Genomic DNA, 18963 nt, shown 5'->3' with positions numbered 1-18963 from the left:
GGGAGGATAGAGAGAGAGGAGAGCAGGGAGATATAAAGAGAGGAGAGAGCAGGGAGAATAGGAGAGAGCAGGGAGGATATAGAGAGAGAGGGGAGAGAGCAGGAGGATATAGAGAGAGGAGAGAGCAGGGAGGATATAGAGAGAGAGTGGAGAGAGCAGGGAATATAAAGAGGGGAGAGAGCAGGAGGATATAGAGAGAGGGAGAGAGCAGGGAGGATATAGAAAGAGGGAGAAAACAGGAGGATATAGAGAGAGGGAGAGAGCAGGGAGGATATAGAGAGAGAGGGAGAGAGCAGGGAGGATATAAAGAGAGGGAGCAGAGCAGGGAGAGATAGGGAGAGAGAGGAGAGAGAGCAGGAGGATATAGAGAGAGGGAGAGAGCAGGGAGGATATAGAGAGAGAGGAGAGAGCAGGGAGGAGGAAGAGGGAGAGAGCAGGGAGAATATAGAGAGAGAGGAGAGAGACAGGGAGGATATAGAGAGAGGGGAGAGAGCAGGAGGATATAGAAGAGAGGAGAGAGCAGGGAGGAAGCAGAGAGAGAGGAGAGAACAGGGAGGAGAGAGAGGAGAGAGCAGGGAGGATATAGAGGGAGAGAGCAGGGAGGATAGAGAGAGAGGGAGAGAGCAGGGAGGATATAGAGAGAGAGGAGAGAGCAGGGAGGGATAAAGAGAGGGAGAGAGCAGGGAGGATAGAAAGGAGAGAGAGGATATAGAAAGAGAGAGAGCAGGGAGGATATAGAGAGAGAGGGAGAGAGCAGGGAGGATATAGAGAGAGGGAGGAGGATATAGAGAGAGAGAGGGAGAAGCAGGGAGGATATAGAGAGAGAGGAGAGAGCAGGGAGGATATAGAGAGAGAGGGGAGAGAGCAGGAGGATATAGAGAGAGAGGGAGAGAGCAGGGGAGGATATAGAGAGAGGGAGAGAGCAGGGAGGATATAGAGAGAGGGAGAGAGCAGGGAGGAGGAGAGCAGGGAGAGAAAGAGGGAGAGAGCAGGGAGGATATAGAGAGAGGAGAGAGCAGGGAGGATATAGAGAGAGGGAGAGAGCAGGAGAATATAGAGAGAGGGAGAGAGCAGGGAGGATATAGAGAGAGAGAGAGGAGGGGAATATAGAGAGAGAGAGGGAGAGACAGGGGAGGAGAGAGAGGGAGAGAGCAGGGAGGATAAAGAGAGGGAGAGAGCAGGGAGGATAGAGAGAGAAGGAGAGAGCAGGGAGGATATAGAGAGGGAGGAGAGGGAGAATATAGCAGGGAGGATAGAGAGAGAGGGAGAGAGCAGGGAGGATATAAAGAGAGGGAGAGAGCAGGAGGATATAGAGAGAGAGGGAGAGAGCAGGGAGGATAGAGAGAGGGAGAGAGCAGGGAGGATATAGAGAGAGAGGGAGAGAGCAGGGAGGATATAGAAAGAGAGGGAGAGAGCAGGGAGGATATAGAGAGAGAGGGAGAGAGCAGGGAGGATATAGAAGAGGAGAGAGCAGGAGGATATAAAGAGAGAGGGAGAGAGCAGGGAGAGATATAGAGAGAGAGAGGAGAGAACAGGAGGATATAGAGAGAGGAGAGAGCAGGGAGGAGGGAGAGAGCAGGGAGGATAGGAGAGAGAGAGGGAGAGAGCAGGGAGGATATAAAGAGAGGAGAGAGCAGGAGGATATAGAGAGAAGGAGAGAGCAGGGAGAATATAGAGAGAGAGGGAGAGAGCAGGGAGGATATAGAGAGAGAGGGAGAGAGCAGGGAGGATATAGAGGAGAGAGGAGATAGCAGGGAGGATATAAAGAGAGAGGGAGAGAGCAGGGAGGATATAGAGAGAGGGAGAGAGAGGGAGGAGAGAGGGAGAGAGCAGGGAGGATATAAAGAGAGGGAGAGAGCAGGGAGATATAAAGAGAGAGGGAGAGAGCAGGGAGAATATAGAGAGAGGGAGAGAGCAGGGAGGAATATAGAGAGAGGGAGAGAGCAGGGAGGATATAGAGAGGGAGAGAGCAGGGAGGATATAGAGAGAGAGGGGAGAGCAGGGAGCAGGGAGGGAGGAGAATAGAGAGAGAGGGAGAGAGCAGGGAGAGAGCAGGGAGAATATAGAGAGAGGGAGAGAGCAGGAGGATATAGAGAGAGGGAGAGAGCAGGGAGAATATAGAGAGGATAGAGCATGGATGATATAAAGGGAGAGAGCAGGAGGATATAGAGAGAGAGGGAGAGAGCAGGAGATATAAAGAGAGAGAGCAGGATATAGAGAGAGCAGGGAGAATATAGAGAGAGAGGAGAGAGCAGGGAGATATAGAGAGAGAGGGAGAGAGCAGGGAGAATATAGAGAGAGAGGGAGAGAGCAGGGAGGATATAAAGAGAGGGAGAGAGCAGGGAGATATAGAGAGAGAGGGAGAGAGAACAGGGAGGATATAGAGAGAGAGGGAGAGAGCAGGGAGGATATAAAGAGAGGGAGAGAGCAGGGAGGATATAGAGAGAGAGGGAGAGAGCAGGGAGGATATAAAGAGAGGGAGAGAGCAGGGGAGATATAGAGAGAGAGGGAGAGAGCAGGGAGAATATAGAAAGAGGGAGAGAGCAGGGAGAATATAGAGAGAGAGGGAGAGAGCAGGGAGGATATAGAGAGAGAGGGAGAGAGCAGGGAGGATATAAAGAGAGGGAGAGAGCAGGGAGGATATAAAGAGAGAGGGAGAGAGCAGGGAGGATATAGAGAGAGGGAGAGAGCAGGGAGAACAGAGAGAGAGGGAGAGAGCAGGGAGAATAGAGAGAGAGGGAGAGAGCAGGGAGAATATAGAGAGAGGGAGAGAGCAGGGAGAATAGAGAGAGAGGGAGAGAGCAGGGAGAATATAGAGAGAGGGAGAGAGCATGGAGGATATAAAGAGAGGGAGAGAGCAGGGAGAATATAGAGAGAGAGGGGGAGAGCAGGGAGGATATAAAGAGAGGGAGAGAGCAGGGAGAATAGAGAGAGAGAGGGAGAGAGCAGGGAGAATATAGAGAGAGGGAGAGAGCAGGGAGAATATAGAGAGAGAGGGAGAGAGCATGGAGGATATAAAGAGAGGGAGAGAGCAGGGAGAATATAGAGAGAGAGGGAGAGAGCAGGGAGAATATAGAGAGAGAGGGAGAGAGCAGGGAGGATATAGAGAGAGAGGGAGAGAGCAGGGAGAATATAGAGAGAGAGGGAGAGAGCAGGGAGGATATAAAGAGAGGGAGAGAGCAGGGAGGATATAGAGAGAGGGAGAGAGCAGGGAGAATATAGAGAGAGGGAGAGAGCAGGGAGGATATAGAGAGAGAAGGAGAGAGCTGGGAGGATATAAAGAGAGGGAGAGAGCAGAGAGGATATAGAGAGAGGGAAAGAGCAGGGAGGATATAGAGAGAGGGAGAGAGCAGGGAGGATATAGAGAGAGAAGGAGAGAGCAGGGAGGATATAAAGAGAGGGAGAGAGCAGGGAGGATATATAGAGAGAGGGAGAGAGCAGGGAGGATATAAAGAGAGGGAGAGAGCAGGGAGGATATAGAGAGAGAAGGAGAGAGCAGGGAGGATATAAAGAGAGGGAGAGAGCAGGGAGGATATAGAGAGAGGGAGAGAGCAGGGAGAATATAGAGAGAGCAGGGAGGATATAGAGAGAGAGGGAGAGAGCAGGGAGGATATAAAGAGAGGGAGAGAGCAGGGAGAATATAGAGAGAGAGGGAGAGAGCAGGGAGGATATAGAGAGAGAGGGAGAGAGCAGGGAGGATATAGAGAGAGAGGGAGAGAGCAGGGAGGATATAGAGAGAGAGGGAGAGAGCAGGGAGGATATAGAAAGAGGGAGAGAGCAGGGAGAATATAGAGAGAGAGAGGGAGAGAGCAGGGAGAATATAGAGAGGGAGAGAGCAGGAGGATATAAGAGAGGAGAGAGCAGGAGGATATAAGAGAGAGGGAGAGAGCAGGGAGGATATAAAGAGAGGGAGAGAGCAGGGAGGATATAGAGAGAGGGAGAGAGCAGGGAGGATATAGAGAGAGGGAAAGAGCAGGGAGAATATAGAGAGAGAGGGAGAGAGCAGGGAGGATATAAGAGAGGGAGAGAGCAGGAGATATAGAGAGAGAGGGAGAGAGCAGGGAGGATATAGAGAGAGAGGGAGAGAGCAGGGAGGATATAAAGAGAGGGAGAGAGCAGGGAGGATATAGAGAGAGAGGGAGAGAGCAGGGAGGATATAGAGAAGAGGGAGAGAGCAGGAGGATATAGAGAGAGAGAGCAGGGAGGATATAGAGAGAGGGAGAGAGCAGGGAGAATATAGAGAGAGAGGGAGAGAGCAGGGAGAATATAGAGAGAGAGGGAGAGAGCAGGGAGGATATAGAGAGAGAGGGAGCGAGCAGGGAGGACATAGAGAGAGCAGGGACAATATAGAGAGAGAGGGATAGAGCAGGGAGGATATAGAGAGAGGGAGAGAGCAGGGAGGATATAGAGAGAGGGAGAGAGCAGGGAGAATATAGAGAGAGAGGGAGAGAGCAGGGAGGATATAGAAAGAGGGAGAGAGCAGGGAGGATATAGAGAGAGAGGGAGAGAGCAGGGAGGATATAGAGAGAGAGGGAGAGCGCAGGGAGAATATAGAGAGAGAGGGAGAGAGCAGGGAGGATATAGAGAGAGAGGGAGCGAGCAGGGAGGACATAGAGAGAGAGGGAGAGAGCAGGGACAATATAGAGAGAGAGGGAGAGAGCAGGGAGGATATAGAGAGAGGGAGAGAGCAGGGAGGATATAGAGAGAGGGAGAGAGCAGGGAGAATATAGAGAGAGAGGGAGAGAGCAGGGAGGATATAGAGAGAGAGGGAGAGAGCAGGGAGAATATAGAGAGAGGGAAAGAGCAGGGAGGATATAGAGAGAGGGAGAGAGCAGGGAGATATAGAGAGAGAGGGAGAGAGCAGGGAGGATATAAAGAGAGGGAGAGAGCAGGGAGGATATAGAGAGAGGAGAGAGCAGGAGGATATAAAGAGAGGGAGAGAGCAGGGAGGATATAGAGAGAGAGGGAGAGAGCAGGGAGGATATAGAGAGAGAGGGAGAGAGCAGGGAGGATATAAAGAGAGGGAGAGAGCAGGGAGGATATAGAGAGAGAGGGAGAGAGCAGGGAGAATATAGAGAGAGCAGGGAGGATATAGAGAGAGAGGGAGAGAGCAGGGAGGATATAGAGAGAGAGGGAGAGAGCATGGAGGATATAAAGAGAGGGAGAGAGCAGGGAGGATATAAAGAGAGGGAGAGAGCAGGGAGGATATAGAGAGAGAAGGAGAGAGCAGGGAGGATATAAAGAGAGAGGGAGAGAGCAGGGAGGATATAGAGAGAGAGGGAGAGAGCAGGGAGGATATAGAGAGAGCAGGGAGGATATAGAGAGAGAGGGAGAGAGCAGGGAGGATATAAAGAGAGGGAGAGAGCAGGGAGAATATAGAGAGAGGGAGAGAGCAGGGAGAATATAGAGAGAGCAGGGAGGATATAGAGAGAGAGGGAGAGAGCAGGGAGGATATAAAGAGAGGGAGAGAGCAGGGAGAATATAGAGAGAGAGGGAGAGAGCAGGGAGGATATAGAGAGAGAGGGAGAGAGCAGGGAGGATATAGAGAGAGAGGGAGAGAGCAGGGAGGATATAGAGAGAGAGGGAGAGAGCAGGGAGGATATAGAGAGAGAGGGAGAGAGCAGGGAGGATATAAAGAGAGGGAGAGAGTAGGGAGGATATAAAGAGAGAGGGAGAGAGCAGGGAGGATATAGAGAGAGAGGGAGAGAGCAGGGAGGATATAGAGAGAGAGGGAGAGAGCAGGGAGGATATAGAGAGAGAGGGAGAGAGCAGGGAGGATAGAGAGAGGGAGAGAGCAGGGAGGATATAAAGAGAGGGAGAGAGCAGGGGGGATATAGAGAGAGAGGGAGAGAGCAGGAGAATATATAGAGAGAGGGAGAGAGCAGGAGGATAGAGAGAGAGGGAGAGAGCAGGGAGGATATAGAGAGAGAGGGAGAGAGCAGGGAGGATATAAAGAGAGGGAGAGAGCAGGGAGGATATAGAGAGAGAGGGAGAGAGCAGGGAGGATATAGAAAGAGGGAGAGAGCAGGGAGGACATAGAGAGAGAGGGAGAGAGCAGGGAGGATATAGAGAGAGAGGGAGAGCGCAGGGAGGATATAGAGAGAGAGAGGGAGAGCGCAGGGAGAATATAGAGAGAGAGGGAGAGAGCAGGGAGGATATAGAGAGAGAGGGAGCGAGCAGGGAGGACATAGAGAGAGAGGGAGAGATCAGGGACAATATAGAGAGAGAGGGAGAGAGCAGGGAGGATATAGAGAGAGGGAGAGAGCAGGGAGGATATAGAGAGAGGGAGAGAGCAGGGAGAATATAGAGAGAGAGGGAGAGAGCAGGGAGGATATAGAAAGAGGGAGAGAGCAGGGAGGATATAGAGAGAGAGGGAGAGAGCAGGGAGGATATAGAGAGAGAGGGAGAGCGCAGGGAGAATATAGAGAGAGAGGGAGAGAGCAGGGAGGATATAGAGCGAGGGAGAGAGCAGGGAGGATATAGAGAGAGTGAGAGAGCAGGGAGAATATAGAGAGAGAGGGAGAGAGCAGGGAGGATATAGAGAGAGAGGGAGAGAGCAGGGAGAATATAGAGAGCGGGAAAGAGCAGGGAGGATATAGAGAGAGGGAAAGAGCAGGGAGGATATAGAGAGAGGGAGAGAGCAGGGAGAATATAGAGAGAGAGGGAGAGAGCAGGGAGGATATAAAGAGAGGGAGAGAGCAGGGAGGATATAGAGAGAGAGGGAGAGAGCAGGGAGGATATAGAGAGAGGGAGAGAGCAGGGAGGATATAGAGAGAGAGGGAGAGAGCAGGGAGGATATAGAGAGAGGGAGAGAGCAGGGAGGATATAGAGAGAGAGGGAGAGAGCAGGGAGGATATAGAGAGAGGGAGAGAGCAGGGAGGATATAGAGAGAGAGGGAGAGAGCAGGGAGGATATAGAGAGAGAGGGAGAGAGCAGGGAGGATATAAAGAGAGGGAGAATATAGAGAGAGAGGGAGAGAGCAGGGATGATATAGAGAGAGAGGGAGAGAGCATGGAGGATATAGAGAGAGAGAGGGAAAGAGCAGGGAGAATATAGAGAGAGAGGGAGAGAGCAGGGAGGATATAGAGAGAGAGGGAGAGAGCAGGGAGAATATAGAGAGAGAGGGAGAGAGCAGGGAGGATATAGAGAGAGGGAGAGAGCAGGGAGAATATAGAGAGAGAGGGAGAGAGCAGGGAGGATATAGAGAGAGAGGGAGAGAGCAGGAGGATATAGAGAGAGAGGGAGAGAGCAGGGAGGATATAAAGAGAGGGAGAATATAGAGAGAGGGAGAATATAGAGAGAGAGGGAGAGAGCAGGGATGATATAGAGAGAGAGGGAGAGAGCAGGGAGGATATATAGAGAGAGAGGGAAAGAGCAGGGAGGATATAGAGAGAAGGGAGGATATAAAGAGAGGGAGAGAGCATGGAGGATATAGAGAGAGGGAGATTTTAGAGAGAGAGGGAGAGAGCAGAGAGGTTATAGAGAGAGGGGGAGAGCAGAGAGGATATAGAGAGAGGGAGAGAGCAGGGAGAATATAGAGAGGGAAAGAGCAGGGAGATTTTAGAGAGAGAGAGCAGGGAGAATATAGAGAGAGAGGGAGAGAGCAGGGAGGATATAAAGAGAGGGAGAGAGCATGGAGGATATATATATATATATATAGAGAGAGAGAGAGAGAGAGAGAGAGAGAGAGAGAGAGAGAGAGAGAGAGAGAGATAGATAGATGTGTGTATGAAGGGCAGAGTGCCCAGTTTACCAGCATTGAAGGAAACAATATGGCTCCAGTTTCCTCTGCTCAGTAACTCTTCTTATGGTGTGTGTGTTTGCATTGTGAATATGTGTGTTGCGTGTGTTGCCAGTCTGTGCTCCAGATGCGTAGAAACACTATTGTGTAGAGACACATTTAATGGTTGAAGGAGACATTTCTGTGGATTTCCTGCTAGCAGAATGGAAGCTCCACACTCTCTCAATTCAATTCAAAGGGGCTTTATTGGCCTGGGAAACATTTCTCTCTCTCCATCACTCTCTCTCCTCTCCACTCTTTAGCACAGGATGGAATCTCTACTTCTGTCTCATCTGCAATGTAGGCCTGAATATGGAGGAAATTAGCAGGAAGCAGTTCAAACAAAAACAGTGTTTCTGTCAATGAGCAAAATTTGCATATGTCTCATCCAATTTTTGCATTCAGGCCAAGTCTTTCTTGCTGACATCGTCTTGTGAACCCCTCTGATTTTGCCTTAGTTTCATTGTCATATCAAATATCTTGTTAAATGGTGGTCTTGTAAAATGCCCCCCTCTCTTTCCCCTTCCTCTTCTCCATCTGTTAAGTCAATGAGCTTTACCATCTTCATTCAATATCTTACATTGCCAAAGTGCGATCACATAACTCTCTCTCTCTCTCTCTCTCTCTCTCTCTCTCTCAGGTAAGAGGAGGTATAAGCGTCATGAGGTGGAACAGATCCACGGTGAGGTCAGGAGGATGTGTTCTCTTAACAACGTGCTCAACAGTCAGAGGAGTTTTGAGCACGTGCAGAAGATCCTGCGTGTGAAGCGTCTCCAGCGCCAGGCCAAGACTGGCAACAACGTCGTCAAGAGGCGACCTGGTCGCCCCCGGAAACACCCTATTGATGAATCTGAACCCACCAGTTATGGGAGGGACGAAGGGAGGGGCTTCGGGATGCCGGTGTTGGAGAGGTGTGTGGACCTACCGGGTAGGCGGAGCTTAAGACCAAGTCCCATCCCCCAGCCTCTGGAGTTTTCCAATCACGACTCTATCTCAGTGGCCATTGAGACGGTGGTGCACCGAGCACGCTCTCTGGCGCCCCCACCGGCCAGAGGAAGGAAACGTAGGGGGAGGTGCAGGAGAGAGGAGGGAGGGGATATGGCCTTCCACTAGCCAATCAGACAGCATCACAGTTGCAGATAGATAGATTAGCTCTGGCCTATCAGAGAGCTGGTGAGAGGAGCCAACACTGGCCAAATGCTGCATTCAAAACCAAGTGGGAAGGTAGTATTTACCACATACGACTGGAAAAATCCACGGGAACGCCTCTCCAACTGGTAATTACTAGTGGGAAACGCAACTATCGTTGCACCTAATAAGGAAATTACCTCGATAACACCATTTTCAGCAAATAAATGCAACAACAAAACATTATTTTTAAAAAGCTATGGTTTTTTAACACCATAATTTGTTTACAAGCATGATAGCGGTACTTTTAGTTTATGGTTAACGAAGCTTGTTGGCCATTAGCCAATCAGCGTTTCTCAACGAGTTCAAAGCATGTGAATGCCTCCAACTGGTAATTACCCCTTTACAACTGGGTAATTACCACCTACCCACTTGGTGATGAACACAGCAATAGCAGCCAAACAGACAGCAATACTGGGACCACCTCTGTGCACTTTGACCTAATGGCTTGTCTGTTTTTCTTCTGTGATTGGATATAAGGAGAGTGACTGCAGTAGGTCTCGATGAAGGAACATTAGGAGAGGAGTAGTGTTTAACTCTGAACGAGTTAAGAGGGGAGGAGTGTTGCACTCTGAATGAGAGTGCCACTGAGGACGAACAGTGACTCTTATCATACATGTATGTGATACAATGATGTGTACCGTCCTATAATATGATACTGTATGGTACTTTATGCTACAATATCTGATACTATACGGCACTCTTTGATAAGATGCTGTATGATACTATGGTACTATACAGTATGAGATACTATGGTACTTTATAATACTCTTTATCTGAATGTGGCATTAGCCACGTCTCTACCAGCAGACTGTGGGTGGTGATTGGATAATATGATACTGTGCAGCTCTGATCATTTTTTTTGCCTTCTCTAATGAAGCTAGTTAATGACCACCTACCTTACCCCACTCACCCTTCTATCCCTCACCTCTCATACCCACAGGATCTAAGACCAGTAACTCACCCTACCCACTAGCCCTTCTACACCCTCTCCACTCCCCCTGCCCTGTCCTGGGCATGGATACTTTAAAGGCAATATGTTGGACTGAGCTTCCCTGGCTGTAGGTCTCTACAGCTGTGGTCTAACTGTACATAGGAGCATACTTCACTTTCACCCGCTTTTTACCACGGGGAAAACAGCCTATCTACATGTACTGGCTTATATCAAATAGAAGTGTTGTACAATAGACCATAAACGTCGGGATTGTTGTTTTATTACCAAAAATAGACCTGGATGGGACTCAAGACCTGTTTGTTTTCAGATTGAAGGAACCACATGTATTCATTCATTTATTTTGTGTATGAGAAGGCCATCACACACATGGGAATATCAGGCGTGTTTGACGAAACCTTGGTTTTAATGCACTATATAAACATACGCTTACATTTAATCAAAAGTCAGCACTTACATGCTTGTTCTAGCCTTACGTTTTGGCCTTGACTTCAATGGTGAATATCCATTCAGAAACATGTGCATTAATTTAATCAATTTGAATATGCAGGACGCTCAGCCAATGGTGTCAAACCTAAGCCCAAGTCTGAGATTTGATTGGACAGTGAAGCTGGAGGAGGGTTAATGATCAGTGTTTTGTAGTGAGTGTGTGGTACTCTGAAGATTCTGTCTGAGTAGTGGTTGAAAAATAACATAACACAAAATGTAAAGATTGGAATAGGAAAACCAAAGTCTCAGAGATATGTGTGTTTCACAGACTTGTCAGGTGTGGGGTTGTCAGCATTCTCAATCTGCAGTTAAACACACCAGCTAGCTATCATGTCTTCAGTATTTCAGAAAATACCAGTGGGTCAGTATTTCATTGGGGACCTGTAAATGTAATGTAAACTTGGGAAGCCTCTCCTCTCTCTGTGAGGGTCTCTCTGTGAGGGTCTTGTCAGCTCCAGCAGTTCTGCACGTGCCTTATGTTTGTTTCTTAAACCATCACATCTCATTTTGGGGGAATTCAAAATGGTGGAGAAGTTACTGCGATTGAAACCACGTACTTATGATTGTGCATTTACGACACGTGTGTCTTAGCAACCACAACGCGGGCACTACCTGTGTCCATTTGCAGCCATACGTACAACAGGCCTGATTCCATTTGAGTTGCAAGCCCCTTGTGCTCACCCTGGCTCTTTAGAGTGAACAGATGTGAAAAGGCTCGGTTAAGCACTATGGGAACGAAAAATGGATCCATCACGTACACTATTACACACATCCAGTCCTTTCATATCTGAGCGCTTTGAGCAACGGTGGTGGTAGGAGCCAGGGAAAGGGGCCCTGAACTTAAATGGAACCAGGCCCCAGGCGGTGGATAGGCTGTGCCAGGGGAGTTGTATTGGGAACCATGCTGTCTATGCATCAGGTCTGGCCTGGGCTGTCTGAGGGAATCCACCCTTCCACAAAGACAAATAAGTGTCTTATTTACCCAATAAAACATGAAGTCATTTAACCAGAAGTGTGAATAATAACAGTAATAATTTGTAAAGCGTTGTGCAGAAAGTGACTATCATTTCATGTCAACTTTAGTGACTGCAACTCCCTGCAGTGCTGCCTTAATCAGAAGTCAAGCTCCAGTAGTGAAGTGTTTATCTGTTGTAAATAGTGTCTGTTCTGTTGTGTTCTGTTGTGTTCTGCCTGCATGGATACAAACTGGGCTCAGTTACGTACGCTGGTATAGCCTAAACCTAAACCTATCGTAGACCACAGACCTATCGTAGACCACAGACCTATCTTAGACCATATTTGACATTAGAGCCAGCAAGACCACATAAGTCAGTCCCTATCCATCCATCAATTAGAATGTTCGTCAAACAATCATCGCAAGGTTGAGATCCCAGGGCCTGTGCCAGCCTATGATAGTGTCTCTCATTGCACTTCAGCTAAGACCAAGAACCCTCATTGGCTAGCAGCTATACTCCCCTGAGCCAATGGGTGCCTAGTGCAGCAGTGTGTGCGTGTGTGTGGGACTTGCTCAGAGGGCATTACCAAAAATACACCTGTCCTTGTCAGTGTGTGTGTCAGCTCACACACTGCGCAGAGACTGAGCCTGAACTGGATCTCATAACCAAATTACACCTTTCACAGGAGGCCTGGATCTCTCTAAACCTTTCTAGGGTCTAAGTGTGGTCTAGATGTAGTCTAGGATTGGTCTAAGGAATCTAGATGTAGTCTAGGATTGGTCTAAGGAATCTAGATGTAGTCTAGGATTGGTCTAATGAATCTAGATGTAGTCTAGGTTTGGTCTACGGAATCTAGATGTAGTCTAGGATTGGTCTAAGGAATCTAGATGTAGTCTAGGTTTGGTCTAAGGAATCTAGATGTAGTCTAGGATTGGTCTAAGGAATCTAGATGTAGTCTAGGTTTGGTCTAAGGAATCTAGATGCAGTCTAGGATTGGTCTAATGAATCTAGATGTAGTCTAGGATTGGTCTAATGAATCTAGATGTAGTCTAGGATTGGTCTAATGAATCTAGATGTAGTCTAGGATTGGTCTAATGAATCTAGATGTGGTTTAAGGGGTCTATAGGCTTGGCAGCTCAATATTCCATGGTCGGTCTCTGATGTTTGAGTTAAAGCCACTAGGATCTGTCTGTTTCTCTCTCTCTACCAGCCGATGTTCCGGTGCCTTCTACAGCTGACTAGTATTGTCCCGATCCTCTGCTTTAACGCTACACAAGACCCATCGCGTGGTCCAGTACAGTCCCGTACGGTCAAGTTGGGTTTTGCGGTCTTTTGTTATGTACTGGGTTCTGTATTCACTCTGGTCCAACTGTATGACTGGTATGACTCCAGGTAGAAGTTTACCTAACCCTAAATCCTAATCTTCATCATCAGGGGGACGAAGGAACATCTGGTCCTGGATCAGTGGTTAGGGAAGACCTCTGCCTCTACACTGAGACCAGTCTGACCAGTCCAGGACAGCCACTGGAGCTGAATCACACTGCATGCGCCTCAAATCACAGCCTACACAGTGTACTACTACAGAACCTGTTCAAACGCAGTGCGCTGGTATGGAGTCATTTGAGAAGCAGCCACACAGTCTCTACTAATATGTGTAGTCATTAACATAGATGTTATGTTTCCAAGCTTTAATGTTGTTCAACGCAGATGAAGCGCCGATGAGGAAACCAATAAATGTACTTTGCAAGAGCACAAAGCTCTTAACTGTGTTGGCATATTTGAGTTTGAATACATGGTGTATTTGAACCTTTTTACGAGAGTGGGTTTTCCTTTATCTGCATGCTCCACTTGATTGTATTCATTACGGTTTTAGACGAGCGGAGAAGTTGACTTTCAGTTGCATTTGGAGCGAAGACTTGTACATTGTTTCATATGTTTGTTTTTGTAATGGATTTTTAATTCATAAAGCATTTTTGTACATTGTATGAATATTAAAAATGGCAAATATTTGACATGTAGACATAAGTAAATACTTAGATGCTCATGCATATGCATATATCCTTCTTAGTATGTATGTGTAAATGTACACATATTTTGTATTTGCCTTCACTCATATACAGATATATGTCATATGCACATATACATGCAATATACTGTATATGTATAGCCATGTCTGCTGGCATGCTTCTGGTCATGTTTACTTAACATGATCTTGTCGTCTTTATTTTCATTTTTTTCTCTTTTCTCTGAGGAAAAGCTCGTTCTTTTGCTACCGTTTTCCTGGCTGGCCGCATTGGGCACTTATTAAGATGAAATTGAACTTGTTCATGTTATTCATTGTGTGAAATAATAAATGAGTTTATGGAAAGCTGATGATGTCATTGGTGTGTTTTTTGTTCTTCTGCCTTTCCTTGAGGTAACCTTCCACATGGAGACATGGGGTTTTTGTTCTTCTGCCTTTCCTTGAGGTAACCTTCCACATGGAGACATGGGTTTTTTGTTTTTCGGCCTTTCCTTGAAGTAACCTTCCACATGGAGACATGGGGTTTTTGTTCTTCGGCCTTTCCTTGAGGTAACCGTCCACATGGAGACATGGGGTTTTTGTTTTTCGGCCTTTCCTTGAGGTAACCTTCCACATGGAGACATGGGGTTTTTGTTCTTCGGCCTTTCCTTGAGGTAACCTTCCACATGGAGACATGGGGTTTTTGTTCTTCGGCCTTTCCTTGAGGTAACCTTCCACATGGAGACATGGGGTTTTTGTTCTTCGGCCTTTCCTTGAGGTAACCTTCCACATGGAGACATGGGGTTTTTGTTCTTCGGCCTTTCCTTGAGGTAACCTTCCACATGGAGACATGGGTTTTTTGTTTTTCGGCCTTTCCTTGAGGTAACCTTCCACATGGAGACATGGGGTTTTGTTCTTCGGCCTTTCCTTGAGGTAACCTTCCACATGGAGACATGGGGTTTTTGTTTTTCGGCCTTTCCTTGAGGTAATCTTCCACATGGAGACATGGGGTTTTTGTTCTTCAGCCTTTCCTTGAGGTAACCTTCCACATGGAGACATGGGTTTTTTGTTTTTCGGCCTTTCCTTGAGGTAACCTTCCACATGGAGACATGGGGTTTTTGTTTTTCGGCCTTTCCTTGAGGTAACCTTCCACATGGAGACATGGGGTTTTTGTTTTTCGGCCTTTCCTTGAGGTAACCTTCCACATGGAGACATGGGGTTTTTGTTTTTCGGCCTTTCCTTGAGGTAACCTTCCACATGGAGACATGGGGTTTTTGTTTTTCGGCCTTTACTTGAGGTAACCTTCCACATGGAGACATGGGGTTTTTGTTTTTCGGCCTTTCCTTGAGGTAACCTTCCACATGGAGACATGGGGTTTTTGTTCTTCGGCCTTTCCTTGAGGTAACCTTCCACATGGAGACATGGGGTTTTTGTTCTTCGGCCTTTCCTTGAGGTAACCTTCCACATGGGGTTTTTGTTTTTCGGCCTTTCCTTGAGGTAACCTTCCACATGGAGACATGGGGTTTTTGTTCTTCGGCCTTTCCTTGAGGTAACCTTCCACATGGAGACATGGGGTTTTTGTTCTTCGGCCTTTCCTTGAGGTAACCTTCCACATGGAGACATGGGTTTTTGTTTTTCGGCCTTTCCTTGAGGTAACCTTCCACATGGAGACATGGGGTTTTTGTTCTTCGGCCTTTCCTTGAGGCAACCTTCCACATGGAGACATGGGGTTTTTGTTCTTCGGCCTTTCCTTGAGGTAACCTTCCACATGGAGACATGGAGTTTTTGTTCTTCAGCCTTTCCTTGAGGTAACCTTCCACATGGAGACATGGGGTTTTTGTTTTTCGGCCTTTCCTTGAGGTAACCTTCCACATGGAGACATGGGTTTTTTGTCCTAATTGGCACCTTATTTCCTATATAGTGCACATCTTTCGACCAGCGCTCTGGTCAAAAGTAGTGCACTATATCGGGAATAGGATACCGTTTGGAACTCCTCCATGCAGTAACCTTCATCAGGGAGAATGGAACATTCTTCAGAAAGCTTAATGCCATGCAGGAAAGTGTTATTATGCACCAGATTATACAACGGATAGTTCTGGTCCCAGATGCTGATTGGCTGAAAATGTGTTCCAGGTGTGATTTACGTTGTGATAAACACACCCGACCCCTACTCTCCGCTTCCGCCTCGTTTTACGTGTCACCCTCTGTGTGTGTAAATTAGATGGCTGCAGTAAGCTGTGCAGTGCTGCAGAGCCCCAGTATCGTGTTTTTACTAGGAAGCATCTTATCACGTCCTCTGACACTTACATACACGTTTTCTCACACATTGTCACGTTACATTCTCACACACTCTTCTAGCTTACAGTGCATCACGCACATATACACACACTCAGGCACTCTTAGTCTCTCTCGCACACATTTTCCCCACCATTAGCGTAACCTACAGAGTATACCCTCTACTGTCTCGCTCTCACTCTCTCTCTGTTAGCTCATCAGGAGCTATGCAGGGTGGGCTGGGCTGCAGGCCACTCTGTGATTGGTGTAGGCTGAGAGCAAAGTGCCTTACCATTGGCCGCGGCCACCTTGTAAAAATCTCCTGTTTCCATGGTTGCAGTGTGAACTGCCCAAATGTGTCTCTGTGCGTTTGGTGTAGTGCTGATTGAAATGTTGGCACCAGTGTTGTTGCGCTTAACTCATTCCTATTTGATGGAACTCGGAGCTGCAGTGGTGTCACATTTAAACCACTCCCCTCAGGAGCCCATGTGTGAATGCTCACCATGCTGGCACTGTTCAGCAGTACACTCGTCTTTAGGCGACCCTAGGGGGCAGGCACCTTACGCATTTTAAACAAAAAAAACTTAACCCTAACCCCAGATAAAGGACATATATAGCTCACCAAGTTTTTAAAATTCATTTTGTTCCCCATTGCGATTTAGTGATTTCTAGCATCTGCTGACTACCTCAACTCTCTCCACAGATCTAACTACATGAAAGGTTGCACAGTGAAATGACAGATGTACCAAACATTTGCGTATGTGTTGAACTAGACAGTAAAGGTTAAAATACTGTAATAATATGCTCCGTCACCACAGACTGTCGATGTCTGGTCACTATGGAAGGTAGGCCTGCTCTCTAGCACAGTGCATCCAAAATGGCACTGTATGGGACCTGGTTAAAAGGGTGCCATTTGGGACACAGGCATTTGGTCCACACTGAACTCCCTAAAAACATGCCACTTCACCCGTCATAGTTGTATCGAAGACTGTCCCTGGTCCACACAGCTATGACAGAGACTGGAGATGACCTCTGGTGGTTCGAAATGAAACTACACCCTGACTATTACTGTCCACAGCCCGACACACACACAAACCAACAAAGCAGGGCAGTGATTTGAGTATATCTGTATAGATTACAGACGCTTACAATGGTTATCTCCTTTCCTTCAACTGCACTGACCAGAAAACATAGGATAGGTGAAAGCAATATGGTGGATGGTCAGATGTTTTTACTAGTTCTTTCACATCCCCTACATAAAGGACAGGTGGCCATGTTAGAGACAGGGGGCCTCTTTGAGCACCTTTGGGTGTGTGAGTCACACAGTAGTTATTCCACATAGCCTGTAACACTGTACAGATCTGGAGGAATCTGCTCTGCATAGAGATGGCCTCTGTTGCCACGGTGACAGCATGACTCATGGCAGTTTTGTGAGTGAAGCTGTCTTTTTAGTATGACTGTGTGTGTGTGTGTGTGTGTGTGTGTGTGTGTGTGTGTGTGTGTGTGTGTGTGTGTACTTGCATAGTCCATTTGTGTGTATATGTGTGTGTGTGGTGCATTTCTACCTTTGTTCATTTGCTGAGCCTTCATTAGCAGATCAGTTTAAATGTTATTAATGCTCTCAGCATTTAGTTAATACATCTCGTTAGTTAGGGTAGCCTACTTAATCTCTCTATTTTCTCTCTCCCTCCCTCCTCTAGTCTCTCTCCCCTCCCGTCTCTACCTCCCTCCTCTATTCTCTCTCTCTCTCTCCCCCGTCCCTCACTCGCTCTTTCTCTCCATTTAATCCATTCAGTCCTTCAGCTATGTTAATCAGCTGTCTTTCTGTCAGTGGTAATTCTCTAGTAGACAGGTCTATTATACAGCAGAGTCATATATTATTAATGATCCCCCACAGGGAACACACACATACACCCCAGCAGAATGAGGTTCGAAATAGAGATGTTTCCCCTCGGGGGGCGGGGTCAGAGAGGGGGCTGCCAGTCAATCAGCAGTCAGATCAAACAGATTAGCTCATGATGTCATGCACTGTCACACCCTGATCTGTTTCAGCTGTCTTGTGCTTGTCTCCACCCCCACCAGGTGTCTCCTATTTTGCCCATTATCCCCTGTGTATTTATACTTGCGTTTTCTGTCTGTTTGTTGCCAGTTCGTCTTGTCTCGTCAAGTCGTCCCAGCGTGTTTTTCCTCCAGCGTGTTCTAGTCTTCCTGGTTCCGACCTGTTTTTGCCTGCCCTGACCCTGAGCATGGCTGCAGTTCTTCTCCTGCCTGACTCTTATTAGGATTACTGATCTGTGCCTGTCCTGGACCTGTCATTTGCCTATCCCTTGTATATAATACATATCTGAGACTCGAACCATCTGCCTCCTGTGTCTGCATCTGGGTCTCATCCTGTGTCTGCATCTGGGTCTCATCCTGTGTCTGCGTCTGGGTCTCATCCTGTGTCTGCGTCTGGGTCTCATCCTGTGTCTGCGTCTGGGTCTCATCCTGTGTCTGCATCTGGGTCTCATCCTGTGTCTGCATCTGGGTCTCATCCTGTGTCTGCGTCTGGGTCTCATCCTGTGTCTGCGTCTGGGTCTCATCCTGTGTCTGCGTCTGGGTCTCATCCTGTGTCTGCATCTGGGTCTCATCCTGTGTCTGCGTCTGGGTCTCATCCTGTGTCTGCGTCTGGGTCTCATCCTGTGTCTGCGTCTGGGTCTCATCCTGTGTCTGCGTCTGGGTCTCATCCTGTGTCTGGGTCTCATCCTGTGTCTGCGTCTGGGTCTCATCCTGTGTCTGCGTCTGGGTCTCATCCTGTGTCTGCGTCTGGGTCTCATCCTGTGTCTGCGTCTGGGTCTCATCCTGTGTCTGCGTCTGGGTCTCATCCTGTGTCTGCGTCTGGGTCTCATCCTGTGTCTGCGTCTGGGTCTCATCCTGTGTCTGCATCTGGGTCTCATCCTGTGTCTGCATCTTGGTCTCATCCTGTGTCTGCGTCTGGGTCTCATCCTGTGTCTGCGTCTGGGTCTCATCCTGTGTCTGCGTCTGGGTCTCATCCTGCGTCTGGGTCTCATCCTGTGTCTGCGTCTGGGTCTCATCCTGTGTCTGCGTCTGGGTCTCATCCTGTGTCTGCATCTGGGTCTCATCCTGTGTCTGGGTCTCAACCTGTGTCTGCGTCTGGGTCTCATCCTGTGTCTGCGTCTGGGTCTCATCCTGTGTCTGCGTCTGGGTCTCATCCTGTGTCTGCGTCTGGGTCTCATCCTGTGTCTGCGTCTGGGTCTCATCCTGCGTCTGGGTCTCATCCTGTGTCTGGGTCTCATCCTGTGTCTGGGTCTCATCCTGTGTC

At 48.0% G+C, this 18963-nt stretch overlaps 1 protein-coding gene across 1 annotated transcript in view; it reads left to right on the top strand.

The window, feature by feature from the left end:
• The window catches only part of setbp1 (SET binding protein 1), a 74173-nt gene extending 60435 nt beyond the window's left edge, over positions 1–13738 (top strand). The window contains 1 exon segment of the mRNA XM_065011629.1: positions 8421–13738. Within this exon segment, the coding sequence (XP_064867701.1) occupies positions 8421–8893 (473 nt within the window). The 3' untranslated portion in view covers positions 8894–13738.
• The last annotated feature ends 5225 nt before the right edge of the window (positions 13739–18963 follow it).

Source organism: Oncorhynchus nerka, linkage group LG27, assembly GCF_034236695.1.
Source record: "Oncorhynchus nerka isolate Pitt River linkage group LG27, Oner_Uvic_2.0, whole genome shotgun sequence".
In the NCBI taxonomy this organism is placed as follows: Eukaryota; Metazoa; Chordata; class Actinopteri; order Salmoniformes; family Salmonidae; genus Oncorhynchus; species Oncorhynchus nerka.
This window is presented reverse-complemented; position numbering and strand designations above follow the sequence as displayed.